The sequence below is a fragment of the Chelonia mydas genome, chromosome 1 (assembly GCF_015237465.2).
Source record: "Chelonia mydas isolate rCheMyd1 chromosome 1, rCheMyd1.pri.v2, whole genome shotgun sequence".
In the NCBI taxonomy this organism is placed as follows: Eukaryota; Metazoa; Chordata; order Testudines; family Cheloniidae; genus Chelonia; species Chelonia mydas.
Window position 1 is genome coordinate 44,154,150 of NC_057849.1, and position 19,382 is coordinate 44,173,531.

The 19,382-nt window shown below is 42.3% G+C and overlaps 1 protein-coding gene across 3 annotated transcripts in view; it reads left to right on the forward strand.

The window, feature by feature from the left end:
• The window catches only part of CDK8 (cyclin dependent kinase 8), a 195,545-nt gene that overhangs the window by 173,635 nt on the left and 2,528 nt on the right, over positions 1–19,382 (forward strand). For 2 of the 3 annotated variants that reach the window (XM_007059100.4, XM_027821595.3), the window contains 3 exons: positions 13,952–14,049; positions 15,525–15,603; positions 15,720–15,878. In XM_007059100.4, coding sequence (XP_007059162.1) covers positions 13,952–14,049; positions 15,525–15,603; positions 15,720–15,878 — 336 coding nt within the window. The remainder of the gene's footprint in view (positions 1–13,951; positions 14,050–15,524; positions 15,604–15,719; positions 15,879–19,382) is intronic. The other variant, XM_027821593.3, reaches the window with a different exon arrangement.

Sequence of the window (19,382 nt, forward strand, 5' to 3'; positions counted from 1 at the left end):
TGTGTCTTCTTTTCTCAAAAAAATAAAATAAAATAAAAAAATCTATACCTATAAAGAGATTGTATTTGTTTTTCTTCCTGCCCTTTCTTGTTGGGGGCCCTTCCCCCCGCCCAACGGGGTATGCCCGGTTCTCTGGGCTTCAAGAAGTGCCTCTCATGCAACAAGGCTATCCCGTAGCAGACACATATTCACAATGCTTTCGTTGCCTTGGGGAAGGACATGTCTCCAAAATATGCTCTCTGCCAGCAGCTTAGACCTTGGTCTTGCAAGGACAGAGCTGAGGCAGAAGATTATATTCATAGAGGCACCCCTCACACCTTTACGGACCCACAACAAGAGTCACCAAGCAGATGTGAGTCTTCCCCACACCCCTCAACATCCAGGAGCTATGGGGTGAAGACATCAGCCGCTGATGTCTCTCGTAAATCAAAAAAGAGAGCTGGAAGTGCCCCCAGCGAGCCACGAGCTAGCCGCAAACAATCCCCAGCATGGTTGGTATCCTCGATACTGTCTCCACCAGGACAGATCAAGCCGGAATACTCACGGCTCAGGACAGTCTACAGCGGCAGGTACCATTGACACACCTCCAGATTCAGTGGGCATGGGCACTGAGTCAACAGCGCTGAGGGAGAAGGACAGGAGCAAGCACTTGAAGACGCTATCATTACCAACATCACATCTGGTGCAGGCAAGATCTCTGTCCTCCTTGGCACCACCAGTGGCACTGAGCTGGTCAGCACTGCTGCAAGTCCAGTAATCAAGGGACCTCCGTATAACTGGTGTGCCAGAGTCTCCTCTCCTCAGTACCGGGACCTCCACACCGGGTCTTTGTCCGGCACAGGAGTCTTACCCGCTGCCTTGCCACGCTCCCCTGCTCTCTAGTGCAGACTCGGATAGCGAACCAGAGGAGGGGGTTCTCAATACTCCTCCCATGTTCCCTACAGTGCCAGATATTAACAGGGTCCCCGGGCATATCCTCATATGGCCCCACAACCGTTATCCTGGTACGGTCAATCATGGACACCACCACCGGGCTCTATGCGACCACCACCCCAGTGGCCATACTGGGACCCCTGGGCTCTACATACTGCCCCCATACCTCTGGGGCTCCTAGCCCCACCCAAGAACCCTGAGATGTGCTCCCTCGGCCATGGCATCCAGGGCTTCAGAAACTCCAAGAGAAATCCTGGAGAATCATAAGAGTGATTTTGAGGAAGAGGCGACCCCAAAGACCATATCCTTTTCCATCTCAGATGAGGCTGTCATGCCTCCCGCACCATCCCTGGCAGATTATTTTTGCCTCTTCCAGGATCTCACAAGGAGAGTTGCAGACTCTCTCCAGATACCGCTGGAAAAAGTCAAGGACACACACTGCAAGCTCCTTGACATTGTCATTCATCTTCCTTCTCAAAAATTTCCCTCCCTATTAATGAGGCTCTCCTAGATCCTTCGAAAACCAGATGGCATATGCCAGCATTGCTAACTCTGACATGCAGGCGGGTAGACAAAAGAGAGACAGAATTCCCGGCAAGAGAGAGAGAATTCTTCTCCCACCCAACTCCATTGTGGTAGATGCTTTAAATACATTGTTTTAATGTGATTTAGATGGAATGCGAGCCTCTTAGCTAATGACTGCTGCTCTCCTAATATGGCTGCTGACAAAGGCCTTAGGCCTTACAATATGGCTACAGGAAAAGGCCTTATCCTTACAACGTGTTGGTTGAGGTGCCGATAGATCACTCCCCAAAACTTCTACAACCAACCGTCGCTACCCACCCATTTGGCCACCAGCTGGCAGCGTTCTGCGGCACCTGGGAGCACACAACATCGGACCAATGGGTCTTAGAGATCATTTGTAAAGAGGACTCTACCCATTTTACCTCTCTGCCCCCTCCACAACACCCTTCCCCGACCCTTCTCACAAGAGTTTACTACGACAAGAGGTAGATAGTCTCCTCGTTAGGAGCCAGAGAACCAGTACCTCAACATCTATGAAGCATAGGGTTCTACTCTTGCTGTTTCCTAATACTCAATAGGAAGGGAGGTTAGAGATCCATATGAGACCTCAGTTTGTAAAAAAGTTTGTAAAAGCTCAAAAATTCAAGGTGGTCATTTCAGCAATGATAATTCCAGTGTTGGAACAGGGAGACTTGTTTTCAGCCCTCGACCTTTAGGATGCCTACTTTCATATTTCAATCATACCGACTCACAGGTGATTTCTCAGATTCATTCTTGGACAAGACCACTGCAGGGTGCTCCACTTCCGGCTATCATTTGGCCCCGAGAATAATTTCCAAAATTCTCTCAGTGATGGCCTCCCACTTACATGCCCAAGGGGTCATGATCTATCCTTATCTGGACTATTGCCTCCTCAAAACCTGGTCTCTCCAAGAGGCTCACCGAGTCACCAAAGCTGCAATGTACTTGCTTATAGAATTGGGCCTACAGGTCAGTGCGTAGAAATCACCCCTCACTCCAGTACAGTACCTGGAATTCATAGGCTCTGACCTCAACTGTTTACAGGCCAGAGCTCTCCTACCTCAACACAGATTCCTCTCTCTGGCTACACTCACAGAGACCATTCAAAAGAGCCCACAAATATCAGCCAGAAACAGCCTACAACTCTTTGGGCATGTGTCAGCAGGCACAGTGGTAATACCTTATACCAGGCTTCACATATGGTGCCTTCATATGTGGTTCAACTCAGTTTACAGACCAAACAGAGACAGACTAGACAAATCCCTGTCACTACCCACAAGGGTCATAATTTCCCTAGACTGATGGAGAGGCCCAGCCAACATTTGCAAAGGAATCCCCTTCTTGCAAACCCCCTCCCCCCCGTTGTTGCTTCTCACCACCGACGCATCGCTCAGAGGGTAGGGAGCACATCTAAATGGCCTTACAACACAAGGCAAATGGTCTCCCTCAGAGATATCCCTTCACATCAACCTCTTCAAGCTAAGAGCAGTCAGGAATGCTTGCACCCAGTTCCTCCTCCTGATCAAAGGATCACACATGAGTCCATAAGGTGAGTAACTTCTTCCCAGCACCAGCGAATTCCTGGGTTCTGTGATGCTCCCAGCAACACTTTTTTCCAATTTTCATAAATAGGGCAAATTTTCATAGGCTCTCTGGTTTCTCAGAGTCTTTTCCCCTTTTCACACTCTGATCCTTACACACACACACACCCTCCCCCCAGGTAGAACTTATCTGGGACTTCTCTAGGTTCTTCTTCCCATGTTGTCTATTTTATCTCTTTTTTGTATATAATTTTTTATTTCTATTTTCTTTCCCTGAGTTCCCCTTATGTATGCCTATAGTCATGAGACAGTGCACCCAGCCACTCTGCTCCTACTATGCTAAACTGCAGAGTCCCTTCTGGAAAATTAGGTGAAACCTCATTTCCCTTCCCAGATACAATGCAGCTAGGCTCTGTGCTGACAGGGTGACATCACAGTACAAAGCTGAAATGCTCTCTGCACTGTCTTTCCTTTCTCCCAGGGTTAGATAATGTTTACTCTTGTTTTTTGATGGAAAGTCTTTTACTAACAGATACTTCTGCACTCCCTGAGTGGAGCAGAAAATGTCTGAGTTTCAATCTCTTCTGTGTCATGATAGTTATATAGTCATTCATCTCTGAATTTCGACTGTGTTTTCTATTTTCTCCTGCCAGTTTGTGATCCAGTGTGCTTAGAACTCATCAGCATCTTACTGATAGCTCCATAACCTAATAACCATAATGCTATGCCAGGATGTTGTTTTGTTTAGTTTGTGCCGTGAGACGCCATTCAGTGTATCAGCTCTCCCTCTTTCCTTTTCCGGTGCCTGAGTCAGTGCAAGAAGAGTTCCATTCAAACTGATACTTCACAAAAGCCATGTGCAGACCGTGAAGAACTGCTTGTGAATCTCATGCTGTAAGTTGAGTGTATAACTATTTTAAAGACCTCCATCAGTGACTAGGTGCGACTGGAATTTAGTAAACCATTCTGTCAGTTATGCACAAAAGAAATAGTTGGCTTTGCAGTGCTAACAGGAGTAAAGAGCAATTGAAAAAACCAATTTGTCACTAAAATAAACCAAAAACCAAATACAAGGAGCAGACATGGAGTTAGAAGATTCCATTTTTATATAGTCACTTTTCAAAGTAGATTCACACTTGTTTATAAAAGCAACAATGGTTGGAAAATACAGCAGTCCACATACTGAGTGATGTAAGTAATGAGAGCCCATTGCCTTGTGCGCCTTTCTTTGCATGGCTTCATCGTTCAATAAAGCATTAAGTTCAGAATTTTCATCTTTATCTTCTAAGCCGACTATGGGATTTGCCTAGGTACGTGAAGGACCATCTCATTCTACGCAACTTCCCCTGTCACAGTTACATTCCACTATATTAATGGAACTGTCAGAGAAGGTGAAACTCATATGTGTGGAAAGCACGGTTCTCGGTGTATATGGCACTTGGTCTTGAAACTACATATCTCACCGCTTTTAGATTGAATGGAAACCCCACGACTTTGACCTACTCTTCTCATAATAAAACAAAAATATATACTGTGAGAGCTGGAGAAAATGAGAGAATTTCTAGGCCTTGTCTAGAAATATTGCATCAGAGTAACTGTAATTAGTTTGCCTTAAAGGGCCTTGTGTCCACTCACAACTTCTTCTTAAACCAAATTATTTGGCGTCTTAGACTGCAGTAAGAAATCCTTGGAATGGAAGCAACTCTACTTCACACTGAGTTTGTCCGCTTTAATGTTCGTGTGGACATATTCTTAGCTACTCCACTTCTGACAGTCATCCAACTACTATACCCCACACTGCATTGCTTCACAATGGATGAGCTTGTTTCTGTGCCCTCCACTTTTCTGGGGTCATCTTGACTGATGTCATCTCTCTGTTTAAAGGGTAGCAAACAGCCAGGAGTACCGCTTTTCCATACCAGTATTCAACAGTAATGAGTTCACACACCAGAGTATCCATATCCATTATAGCAGCCATGCTCTTCCCCGCCCCCCCCCCCCCCCCCCCCCCCCCCCCGGTTCTCTGTAAACCCTTGCAGAAGTTCTGGACTTGATTGCTGTCTTTGGAAGAGCTGCATGTCCAGTCCCATCCGTAGAAGAGTCACTGGAATATAGACATCTACAAGATACTATTAGAGCAAATAAAGAAGAGGGGCTCTCCTGGAGATGTCCCAAATGCCTAGTCAAAACAAAGGAGCTCTGGCAAAAGTACCTAAGCACAAGGGACCTCTGGAAATGCTCCCACTACCTGCTCATATTCTGAAGATCTTAATTGTGTTTTGCAAGGAATGTCACCAGCAAACCTGAGAATTATGTGGTGGATAGTTATCCACAAAAGACCCCAGACAAAACAGAAAGCATCCAAGACAACATGGCAACACCCCAAATCCCACCAAAAGCCTGGAACCCATATTTGTCATGGGCTCCAACCAGAAGGAGATTTATCAGGGTAGCCAAGAACTATGAAACAGCAGATTTGGACGTTACATGAGAACCTCATGTGGACACATTGCTGTGGAGAAAATCTCTACCAGCAGCCAGACTGAAATTGCTGCAAAGGGGAGCTTTACCCGTAAATATTGTGTTCAGTATTATGACATAACTGCTTTGGGTGATTTAAACTACTTTTTCTTTCCTGACACAATACTTGACAGAGCTGGGAGTCTTCCACCTACTTGCATTTAACATCCCCCTCCCCAGCATGCTCAAAATGGTATCTACACTGGAGACTTATAGCTGTTAAGTTTTATTTCTCTACAGTATGAAATCCTGCAACCACTAGCCACACTTATCACCTCCATACCACCCTTCTCAAGCTGCTTCCCATTCGCTCTCCCTTCCTCCCATTCACCCCTAGGTCAAAAAGTCAGCACCAGAGGAGCTTTAAAAAAATAAATCAAACACACTGCAAGGCAAGCATGTTTATTTTAGAGGAAGATCCAGAAAGAGGAAAAAATAGTAGGAAAGGTACATTGGCTCATTTTCATGATTGCATTCAGTTTTAGTAAAGCTGAGATTTCTTGAGGTATTTGGCCCAAAACAGGTGATAGACACATTTCAGAAGGGATAAGACATTAAAAGGCATTTGGCTTTTAGAACAGCTAGTCCAGAACTCTTTTAACTTTGAAGTGTACTTTATGTAGGTATTATAAAAGAGAACTTAAGGCAAAGATAGTGGTGTGTCTTGTCATGCACCACACTGGAATGCACAGAAGTTCTCTCAGGATTGCCCATATATCTAGTGTAGGGATCAGCAACCTTTCAGAAGTGGTGTGCCGAGTCTTCATTTATTCACTCTAATTTAAGGTTTCGCATGCCAATAATAAGAATCCATGCCATCCGTGCTGAGCTGCGCCCCTCTTGGCCCTGTCTGCACCCCTTACAGCCCCAGGCTGGGGCCAGAGGGCCACAGCTGGGGGCAGCTGCAGAGCCCCCGGCTGGCAGCCAGGACCCCAGGCCGGCAGCAGAGCCCCCCGGACTGGTGGCCAGAACCCGGGGCTGGCAGCGAGCTGAGGGGGCCAGCAGCCGGAACCCTGGCTTGCAATGTGCCGGCAGCTGGTACCCCAGGCCAGCAGCGGAGCCCCTGGGACTGGTGGCCATGACCCGGGGCTGGCAGTGGGCTGAGTGGGGCTGGCAGACGGAACCCCGGCTGCCAGCGGAGCCCCTGGACCGGTGGCCAGGACCCGGGCAATGTAAGCGCCACTGAAAATCAGCTTACGTGCCGTCTTTGGCACGCGTGCCATAGATTGCCTACCCCTGATCTAGTGTTTCTGTTCCACTCGTGCACCATGTACGAGGTAAATAGGCATGTTGGTAAATAGGAATGCTGTGTATCTTCCTGGTTTGCCCATTGCTTCAGGATTTTCCTCAGGGTAACATCTTCCAACGTGAGGATAAGCCTGCAGGGTTTCACATGGAATAACTAGCTGGCTGACTGTTGCCCCTATTCACACGTCCCTCTAGCCCTCCACCTACCTGAAACCAGCATAGGCAATCAACTATCCTCACACCTACTCAAACTAGCACAGTTACTCAACCTTTGTTATAGAGGGCCTATACTAGAAGGGAAGTAATTTGACAAAACAAGTTACCATTTCAAAGGGAACCTCTGCATGGGAGGAGAAGATGGGAATGACATTCCAAAATTGTGGAAAAGAAATATTTTATCATTGGCCTGGAGACTAGGATTGGTGCAATAAATACTAGTGCTTTTTCTGACTTTCCTTAGCACCTGTAATGCCATAGTGCTCACAAGAAGGGGAGATATCACCCACAGAGAAGGTGACAAATCTCTGAATGGGAGGTAGGGAGAAGAAGCAAGAGAGGATCTGTTCCAGGAGCTATTAAATTCATCCCAAAAGAAGGCCATGAAGGCAGAGTTGTGGAGGGATGGTTTTCTTGGTGCATTCTCTAAGGATCAAAAGAGATCACATGGCCCTGGAAAGGGACATGATGCAGACCATGTACAGGCAAACACCTGTGATGGCGCACCTTTTGTTACAAAGGTCAAGATTTGCAACTGAACCATCCAATGTCCTCTAAAATGAGTTCAGTCAACCTAATTATAGGCCCTTCCCACAACAATCAACCCCAGGATATAGAGGAAGAGAAACCTTTTGAGATCATCACCTACAGCACTCCTTGACCATGCCTCCATTCCATTGGTCTTAAGTTTGCACCACATTCTTGCTTAATTGTTTTTGTTTTTATTCAAGATGCATTTTGTTACCTGTAAAAAGAAAAGGAGTACTTGTGGCACCTTAGAGACTAACAAATTTATTTGAGCATAAGCTTTTGTGAGCTACAGCTCACTTCATCAAATGCAAATGCAGGGGGGGAGATTTTATATACACAGAGAACATGAAATAATGGGTGTTACCATACACACTGTAATGAGAGTGATCAGGTAAGGTGAGCTATTACCAGCAGGAGAGGAAAAAAAACCTTTTGTAGTGATAATCAAGCTGGGCCATTTCCAGCAGTTGACAAGAACGTGTGAGGAACAGTGGCGGGGGGGGGGAACATGGGGAAGTAGTTTTACTTTGTGTAATGACACATCCACTCCCAGTCTTTATTCAAGCCTAATGTAATGGTGTACAGTTTGCAAATTAATTCCAATTCAGCAGTCTCTCGTTGGAGTCTGTTTTTGAAGTTTTTTTTGTTGAAAAATTGCGACTTTTAGGTCTGGAATCGAGTGACCAGAGAGGTTGAAGTGTTCTTCGACTGGTTTTTGAATGTTATAATTCTTGACGTCTGATTTGTGTCCATTTATTCTTTTATGTACAGACTGCCCGGTTTGGCCAATGTACATGGCAGAGGGGCATTGCTGGCACATGTTGGCATATATCACATTGGTAGATGTGCAGGTGAACGAGCCTCTGATAGTGTGGCTGATGTGATTAGGTCCTATGATGGTGTCCCCTGAATAGATATGTGGACAGAGTTGGCAACAGGCTTTGTTGCAAGGATAGGTTCCTTGGTTACTGTTTTTGTTGTGTGGTTGCTGGTGAGTATTTGCTTCAGGTTGGGTGGCTGTCTGTAAGCAAGGACTAGCCTATCTCCCAAGATCTGTGAGAGTGATAGGTCATCCTTCAAAATAGGCCGTAGATGAATTTTTGAATTTAAATGTTCAAGTTTTTTAAAATCAGGTTTGTTTTTGTTAAAATTGTTTTTAACTAAAATAGTTAAATAAAGTATTTTAAAAAAATTAAATCGACTGTCAGCCACGTCAACATGAGAAACTTAAAATATTGGCTTCTGCAGCTAACTCCGTCATCTTCACCTTCATTTCCTGTTTGTTCATAATCTGGAAAAGAAAAACAAGGTTTTCTGCTTTTTCAGGTCCCAAACGATTTCTCAAATTTGGAGTGAATTAGTCCAAAGGAAGAAAATTTTCTTTCTACACCGGCAGAAGAAGCTACTGCTGTTAAAAGTGAAATTATCACTTCAGCAGTCTTTGAATCCAGTTCACTGGTGTGACTTGCTTTAAAACATCATCAGCAAACATATATTTCTTGAATGGTTCACCCTTAGCTCTGAAGTTTATTACAGTTGGTATTATGGAGGGATGATTGCTGGATGTCCATGTCATAGCCAACTACTCTTTTTCAGCTGTTAAGGTTTGACCCTGGTACCCAGTACTGAGAATATTTGCAAGAAAATGAGCTGGAGATCGTGCTTGTCCCATTCGTTTTTTTAATTCTCGTAATTTAACTCTGTCATTGCATATTTCTCTTTTTAAGATCTCACTCAGTTCCTTCCAAATTTCAACAGCGTCAGCAATAAAACATTTCCCTGCATTTTGTTGAAGGCTACAGAAATAGGCTTCAGGGTACTCAGCATGTGTTCAACATTTCTCTTAAGCCCAGTGTTGAGAACTTTGGCTCTGACAGTGCCATCTATTTTTTCACAATTTTTTTCACAAACTGTCATCACATTAGACCAGATCTTGATATAGTGCTCAAAACAGTACACTGCTGAGTTCCATCGCACGTCTTATGGGAGAGTTAGCTTGGTTCCTCCCACTTTTTTCAGAGCAGCTGCTGCAAAGTGGTTGTTACAGAAGTATTTTGCAATTTCAACAGCATTAGCCTTTATTTCTGGAACAGTGAAGTCTTTGGCTAGGAGGTGCATCAGATGAGCACTGCAACTGTGTGTTATTAGCTTGGGACTCTCTTCTAGATAATTTCTTCTCATGTTGGATACATTTGTAGCATTATCTGTGACCAAGCTGCATACTAGACATTTGAACTTTTTTTAAGTTTGTTATAGCTTTTACTGCTGCTACTTATAAGTATTCTGCTGTGTGTACATTTCCTGATGTATCAATTGTTTCTGTAAGGAAAACATTCCCTTCTTCCGTTGTCACACAAGCACATACAACAGGATCAGTGTGGGCATTGCTCCACCCATCAAGACTCAGGTTAACAATTTCACCCTCTAGACCTTTTGCACACTGCTCAATTTCTTTCATACACTATATCCAGCAATTTGCCTGCAACATCTGCTCTGTTGGGTGTACTGTATCCTGGTTTTAATGACTGACCCCTGTTAATGAAGTGTGGGTTCTCAATCATAAAGAAAGGAGAGTTTGTTACATAAACAAACTGGGCAATTTTTTCATCAATTACCTCTTTTTGTAATCTGCTGGTTCTTATCACAAATTTATGTATAGTTGTTTCTGGGTGACGGAGATTTTTTTTTCTTTTTGCTACAGGTGATATATTGTGGCTATGTGACATACGTGATGAGACTGAAACGTAATCGTTGGCAGATAACTCTGAAACTATAAAAAGAAAAGGAGTACTTGTGGCACCTTAGAGACTAACAAATTTATTTGAGCATAAGCTTTCGTGAGCTACAGCTTACTTTATCGGATGCATTCAGTGATGAAGTGAGCTGTAGCTCACGAAAGCTTATGCTCAAACAAATTTGTTAGTCTCTAAGGTGCCACAAGTACTCCTTTTCTTTTTGCGAATACAGACTAACATGGCTGCTACTCTGAAATCTGAAACTATAGAAAATCATGGTGATCTTGAAGGTGGATAGTCTTCAGAATCCTGTATGTTGAGGATGGATTCTCCTAAACAAAATAAATCAATGCAGTTATTTAATTATTATTACCATACTGCTCATTTAGTATTACTCATTGCATTCACTGGCACTCAGTTCTATTTTAAAGGTGAAATTGTAAAAGGAAGATCTGCCTATTTCAGCTATTTATTTTTTACCACAACTGTGTCTAAAATGGTAGTGCCATAGAGTAACAATTATATTTTTTGCTCAAACATGAGAATTCAAGAATAGTCCAGAAGGAAGACAGGCAGTTCTTAAGAAAGAAGTATGAAATAAAAAAGTTTACCAACCTGAAGATCGTGCATGTTCAGATATGTTCCTTTCATTGTCTTCAATGCAGCTTCCTCCTCAGAAGAAACACTTCTCATGATGTTGTTTCATTCGGGCAACCAGGCCTTGCATTTCTTTGTTGCACTGTTTGCATTTTGCATGCATGCCTGTCTTACCCAGAGGTAGAGGAATTTCATTAAAATATTCCCAAACTGGGTCTCTTTTATGGCCTACTGCCATTATAGTTTTCCCTTCTAGTGAGAGAATGGTATGGTAGATCTCAAATCAATGAAGGCTACACTCAGAAAGACCTCAAGACTTCTGGAATATGCTGCTCAAACAGTTTCATTTTTTTTCTACTGCCTGTCCCTCCCTTCTCACATTTATCTCCAGACTTCTCCTTGTCCTGATCTATTCCGCCCCCAACAATCTTATATTCATTGAACTTTTTGAAACTTTGCACTTTTAGAGAGAGGTAAGGGATTGACTCTGTGTACACAAATTTGCAGAGGGACAATAGGGTTGAGGTCTGTTATTTCTCACCTCTGTATTATTTATTTAAAACATTTTTGCTTTAACAAGCATATTATCTGTGGAGACGCAAATCCACAGTTTGAGAACTGCAAAACTCGGCATCTCTGGTGGTATCTTCTAGACTGAGCACTGAGTCCCATTGGGTAGATAGATTAACCTAAATAATCTATACAGAAGCCCCTGGAACCCAATAAGATCCATGAACTATTGGAACTGATTTACAAAACTTTTCTTAAACGTTACATGACTATATTGTCTCATCCTATAGAATTAGAATTTATAATCCCTATTCCATGATGAGATATCTTTTGAGCTATAATGTGTCTTTATCTTTAGGTTTTTTTCCTCAAAAAGCATTTTATCAAAAAAATCTGATTTTTTTGATTTTTTTTAAATCATTGATTTTTATCCACCCTGCTCAGCAGTGTCTCCTCCATGCTGCCTGACAGCAGTTCGAAAATGGCACTGACAAAATTAATGGATGCCAGCAGAGGAATATGGGGAGTTTGTTAATTTGAAACCTCCCCCACACATCCAAATTTCCTGCGTTTTCCAGTAGGCATCCACCTACTGAAAAATCATCCTACTGAAGAGGCATCCACAACAAGAAAAATCACAAAACATGGATTTTTGTGGTGGAACAGTGCACCATGGGATATCTACCCAGAATACTGAGCAAATAGTGCAGAGCTGTGTGGATATAAAGAATAACACATAGAGGTACCTTAGGCTGGCATGACAAACTGGTGTGGATGCACTTCAGTTTGATGTAGTTAAATTGCTGCACTCACAGCGAACAAACTAATGCGATGTAACATCCCTGTGTCGACAGGGCCCTAATGTGTTCACTTCAGAATTTGTAATGTGCTGAGGATGCAATAGTTATGAATGCAATATAAATGCCAGAGAGCTTCTGCAACATTACTGTGTTCCTCTCGTAAAATCATGCTGATTGACTTTAAGAGCAATACCACACTTGGATATTTTAACGGTTAGATCAATTATTCCAACTTGGACTGAATTTACACCTAAAGAGTTTGTGTCTCTGCCTATGCATTTGAGATTATGTAACAGTCAGCTTTAAGACCAGTTTCTGCCTGCTGGCTAATCGTTTCCTCAGAGCACATAACTTTGTTAGCAGTATTGAAAACCGTTTCCACCTAAATCCCTATTTTATTTCACTGTGATTAGGACAGTCTTGTTTTTTCCCCTCCCCTCTATATATACTGTTTTAGGATTTTGTACTGCTACCTGTTATGTAGAAGGCATTCAGATACTTACATAAAATAGATTGACAATAGCAAAATCCATAGAGAACTTCTTGGAGACACTTGCTCTATCTTTTCTGGTTATAGAAAGCTCTGCTTGGGTTAGTGCTGTTTTGATTGGGGGGAAACGGAAAGAGAAGGAGAGAAGTGGGTTAGTTTTGAAAGTTATTCTAGTTATGATGGAAAAACTATGTCAAAGGGGAAGGTTTTGTAGTATTTCATGAAAGTAGTCAGGTTAAATTTCTCTGATTTCCTCTGGAAATATTCTTATACTTTGCTTTGTCCTTGGTGCTCTCATGCTTTGTGATCTGCATTGTCCCAGAGGAGCATGATTTTCTTAGCATTGGATGAAATATGAAATATGGTCTTTAATGCAACTGATACCTGATCTATTAGTTAGTATGAAGATTAAGACAATGACCTTAAACTGGCTATGGAAGTGGACTCACACCCAGCTGAGGGACTAGAGCACAGGCTTGATGTGCTCATGGAGGAGGCGGGCAGCTGCATTTTGTTCCTGCTGGAGCCTTTCCATTGATTTCACTTGTGGTTTGAGATCAATAAATAAACTAAGATCTAAGATTTTGCTCATCCCCCTCATCTGAATACCATTCAGACTTTTAAAATACAGTGAGCCTGCTATCCTCATAATTAGTACACGCACGTTGGATCACACTGTTTGTGAGTTACTTGGGCAGGCGGAGTTTCCTATCCCATTTAGAAATGCATTACCTTATGATTGCCACTTTCTGTGGTGGGTATTCAATGTCAATGGTGCTGTATAAATAGTAGTGATAATGGGCTGTAGTAAACGTGGGGCCTTGGTCAGAATATTTGTTATCTGTAAATCAAATGAAAATTCCTCAAAGATAATTTCTTCCAAGTAAATGTGCGTGTCAGTGTGACATAAAATCTCAGTTAATGTGTATGAATTCATTTTAAAATAAAGCTTCTTCACTAAGAAAGAGCAGACCAACAAAACTACAGTGATTGATTTATTGGGGCGGGGGGAAGTTTTGAGGATTTTGTTGGTAGAGCACTTATGGCAAAGCTAATTATTTGAGTGAGTTTTAAGTTTTATAGGTAGAAACAAGTGGTTGTTCAATAACAATTTCAATTAATATTTAAAACATGAGGGGAAAATATGGTTCATATTTGCCATTAGTGATTGGGGTCTAGAAATTAGATCATATGAGTGACAGTGTGGCATGTCAGAATACAGTGGGACGAAGGCTTTCATTAATAGTTTTTGTAATACTGAACTTTTTCTAAAACTCTGCCTAGCTTCAGAAATTGCTTACTATGGACCCAATAAAGAGAATTACCTCAGAACAGGCTATGCAGGATCCTTATTTCTTAGAAGATCCACTTCCCACATCTGAGTAAGTGGTCGGTTTATTAATCCATTAGCATGTTCAGACATTTTTTTATGTATGCACTTTGTTTACTGCTTACTATGAATATATACCTATGTGTGTGAATAATGAATTAAATACCTTCTGTCTGACAAGTAAAGAAAAAACTATAATAACTAAAATGCCATTTGAGGTTTTTAAAATTAAGTAGCGTTCCTATTAATCTCTTGCTTTATGAAACTTTGATCCTGTTAGTCACAGCACTAATCCTGTTATTCACTGACAGGGTGATTATGCATGCTACAGATCTTTGTGGACAACTGCTAAGTGCCTGCAGGTCCAGTTCTCTGTTCTAGAATGCCAGATGACATTTAGTAATTAGTTTACATTTTTCCATCTTATCCTTTGTTGTAAATTCAGTAGATGGGAGGTGGGGGGATGGGGGAGAAATAGTACTGTGTCTCTGTACTTTCATACTTCACAGCTTAAATCCATTTGCCGTGGACACACTTTCTTTTCAACTGCACAGGGAGATTTCTAAACATAAGAAAGCTTACCAACAAAAAGGGTGAACAGTCTATGATAAAGCATCCTAAGATGGCCAGCCAGTGCTTGAGTGGCCTTGTTTTAGAAAGGCCAGTAGCATATGCTGCGTATCATTCCTTTTTTCATTATTAAGGGAAGAATTTATAAAATGTGTTATGTATATTTATAACAGTTATTTAAAATGAAATTAATTCAGCTCAGCTTAGTGAAATATTTATAACCGCTCCTGACCTGTCTTTTATATTCTAATGCTGTCGTGCAAGTGGTTTGGTTTTGCAGAAACTGCTCTTAGGTCAATATTCTTTTCCCTCCACCTTCAATTAGCAGCATTTTAATACAAAATAAATAGCATGTTTGCAGGTACAGAGGCTAGTTATAAATAAAGGTATATCCATATGATTACGAGTGGAGAAATCTTAGCTTGGGTTAGCAGTAACAAATTCATTCATGTATGTCCATGAGTCTAAGGTGAGAGACCACATACCTCCAAAGGCTTCCACATCATGTCACAGTTAATTTTTTTTTATTTGGTAATGGTGTTTTTAACTTCTTGACCACAATTATTGACTACTTAATGTAGTTCAACATTTTATGAATTTCTTTATACCTGGATGAAGGGAACTACATTGTGCACTTATAGAGGAATTGACTCTGGTACCTAACAGGAGTCTTCCATCTCTCCAACTCCAGTCTGGTCACCACATTATCCAGAAACACTGACAAACTGGGAGTTGGGAAGAGAATAGAAATGACCAAAAAGTTAAAACAAATACATGTGAATACCTAGGCTAAGTAAATGATGTTATTAAGAAGGGGTAAACTTCTTGACAGTAAGATATATTAGGCTGTGGCTCAGGAAATTTAAAACTAGACGGGACGAAATACTAGATCTTGATCTACGACTAACGTCTCTGATTCTAGGCAGATATACCAAGTCTGCTAACTTGTTTTTGCAGTGTTTTTGCAGGTTGTCAGATCCCCTACCCAAAACGAGAATTTTTAACAGAAGAAGAACCTGATGATAAAGGAGACAAAGTAAGTATTAAAATACAGTATCGTCTTGTCTCCTTGAGCTTTACCTTGGTATTTCACATTTGCTGCTCTTGTACTGCTTCTGAGTTGAAATTTTTCTTTTTGTTTAACCAATTGAGAAGAACCAGCAGCAGCAGCAGGGCAATAACCATACTAATGGAACTGGTCATCCAGGGAACCAAGACAATAGTCATACACAGGGACCCCCTTTGAAAAAAGTGAGAGTTGTTCCTCCTACCACTACCTCAGGTGGACTTATTATGACCTCAGACTATCAGGTATTTCAACTTCAATTTTCCATATATTATATATTTGGCTCTTGTGTATTGTAACTTAGAAGAAACTACTTACAGTGCAACTCTAAAAACTATTCTGAATAATGGCATGGTGGGGTTCCGTATTTATTGTATCTCAGCTTCTTTCAGATCAAGTCCGCTCAGTTAAAAAAATAAGAATTTTTTTTCTAACTCTCAATCCTGCAACTTCAACTTCTGAGGCGAGTCAAGTTAGGAGTGGCAAGGAAACAATAACTTTTAGTGATTATTATTTATTAGTATTACCGTAGTACCTAGAAGCCCTAGTCACAGAGCAGGACCTCATTGTGGTAGGCGCGGTGCAAACAAGAGACAACAGATGGATACAGACAGATCAGGGAGTATAAGAAAATAATGAGACAATATTGGTCAGCATGATATAGGGAGTCATCTCAGGACAAGAGCAGCCTAACTCTTGTCAAGCTGGAAAAGAAGAGTTTCAAGGAGGGTTTGAAGAAGGATAATATAGGGCAGCATGGGAGAAAGTATGAAGGTGCTTGTTTGAAAATTTAACAAGTGGGCCAGGGAGGCAGGAGCTGACATCTCAATAGTGAACAACAGATGATAGCTAGGGTGGGATGAGCAGTGAAGAGCCTTGAATGTAAAGAAAAGCAGTTTGTTTTGTGATAGAGAAGAGGGAGCCAGTGGAAGGATGCAAAGGGGGTGGGATGATGTGGTCAAAGTGATAGGCTAGGAAAATGATTTGAAGCAGCATTCTGAATGGATATGACTTGGGCAAAGTTGCATTTGCCAGAGAAAAGGACATTGCAGTAGTTGAGATGCGAGATGAGAGCCTAGAAGTGAGTTTTAGCTGTGTGGATGGACTAAACAAGGTCATACCTTAGAGCAGCTATGCAGAAAAATTGGCTAGATTTAGACCTAGGTGAGGACCTAGAGAGAGGTCATAGTCAAAGCTGGTGCCCTGATTATGGGCCTGAGTCATAGGCAGGATGGGGTGGTCCACAGTGATTGACAAGCAAGGTAACAGGCAGGCTTGCGGGGGAAGATTAAGAGCTCTGTTTTAGCCATGTTGAGATGAGCCGAAGTCTAGCAACAGACAGATTTTAATTTGGACAAAAGTAGACCTTTCTGAAGTAGAGAGGTACATCTGTGAGTGATCAGCGTAGAGATGGTGGTTGGATTTGTGTTTGTAGATGAGATTACCCAGAGATAAGACGTAGAGGGAGAAGAGAAAGGGACCAAGGTGAGAGCCTTTGGAGCAGTGGAACAGTTTCTACAGAAAGTTGGAGGGAAGATGTAGAGGATTTTCCAAAGGACATTCTGAAGGAGCGATTAGAGAAGTAGGAGAGGACAGAGTCATGAATGCCAAGTGAAGACAAGATTTCAAGAAGAAGAGCATGCTCAACAGTGTCACAGGTGGCTGACCAGAATGGAGTACTGATTTTGAGCTTTGCCTAGAGAATAGGTCATTAGAGACTTTGAGAGTAGTTTTAGTGGACCGCAAGTGGCAGAAGCTGGATTGGAAGGGGTCTAAGATGGAATAGGTGGAGAGGAACTCCAGACAGTGATTGTATACAGGGAACAGGAGATGGGTGGTTAGTTGGAGAGGCCAGTGGGGTCAATGATGGGTTTTTCAAAATGAGGAAATAAAGCATGTTTATATTGTGAAAGATATAACACTTGAGGAAAGTGAGAGGTTAGATCCTCTGTCTCTGTAAGATAGCTGCTGTCAGTTTGTTTGCCATACCCCGTTTACTACTTCATAGTAGAATGAAAGTCCAATAACTTTGAAATAATCAGCTTTTAAAACTGGTTCTTGGGATCATTGACTAGATGCACTCAGGTAGCCCAGTGGTATGTCCCAGATTCTCATAAAGTGTATAGTTTTCCCCCTGGCTCTGCACACATAAAGGTATAAGAACCTAACAATGTAAAGGCAGGTCATTTTGCAGAAGCTGAACGCCATGAGCTCCATAGCCAAATGACCCCAAATTTTCTTCACTAATTCTACCCCAGGTCTTCAGCTAGTGTATCAATTTTCAGGTCCATTTCACTATGCATGTGGGTTTTAGAGCACTTTGAATAATCAGTTCTAAACAGAAAGTTCTGTTCAACCTTAACCACTGTGCAGCAGGGCTGCCTCAGAATGTAACTATAATATTCTATCCCTCAGTGGAGTGTGCATTCACAAAATATTTTCCAACATGAGAGTTGATCCCTCTTAAACCTGCAGGCAGCTAAGTCAGTTGCTATCCAGAGATTGTTTTGGCATCATTTCTGCCGGAGTCTCTGAAGAAAGCAGATGCCGCAGAACCTCTTGTCTCTCTCCCATGCTGACTGACGTAGCTAAGGAAAAGAGGTGTAGAGGGCTTGTGTGTTGGGGCAGGGTAGCTCCACTTGCTTGCACTATTCACCCCACTTAACAGTGGCAGCTGACCTGAGAGCATGGGAATTAGAGCAAACCCACGCTACCTCTCCTGTGAGCATGGATTGAAGTCTACAAGCTGGGAAGCCAAGGGGCTCCGAATCACCCTCAGTGTACTCAGGGATTGCTTAGGGAGTCCACCTATCACCCTCATCTAGGTTGAGGCAAGCTGTGCTCCTTCCTCAGCTTTCTCACTCCACTGACATCCGTCCCAAGCTTACTGCCTGACAGGGCAGTGTTTTTCAGCAAGGGCCATACAGGGGGATTTTTGCTTGGAGTAGTGGTAACTGCCCCTTCACTGTCTCAGCAGCTCTTGCAAGTGCTTTGGCTCCTCTTGACTGCCCACTTTTATGCCATGCCTTTGAAAGGCATATTGTTTGACTTTCAAAAATTCAGTCTATTTTCCCCAGAATTTGAGGAAGGCAAGGATGATATTGCACTCATGAGTTTACATATAGTAAATAAGGCAGATGGAAGGAACTGACAAAAGCACTGAGGCCAAAGCAATTAAATGCCACTACTGATGGACACACATCTCTCTGAGTCTCCCCCTAAGATTCTTCAACCCAAGGAGGCAGGAGAAAATTTTAAAATACACCATTGTTTTGACCAAACACCTGTCCCTTGGTTCTCTCATACTGTTACATCTGAGCCCAGTGAGGGAAATAACTATCCCTTGAGGAGGTTTACTAAGACATCCCCTCAGCAGCTAAATCCTTCGTTTAATCTCTCTGAAGCAAGCTGGCCTGTAAATTCTCCCCCTGCACAACCTTTTCTTTCATGCATAAAAGCAATTAGGTAAGGATTTTTACAGGTATATAGACTTCCGTGTCCCTTGGTTTCAGACGTGTCAACTTACACATTTAATGTGACAACACTGAAATGAATTGGAACAGTCCTGTCCCTGGAGGATGTAACAAGCTTTTGTCTTATGAGGAGAGGGTTAATGGTGTTTGGAGGTAGAGCAGGCTGGGTTGTTTGGAATTTTCACTTTTGTTTTTAAAAGTCACTATTTGCTCTACATGATGTGAACACACTGAGTCATCTTGTAATTGGCCACATAAAATAAATAAGCAACATTT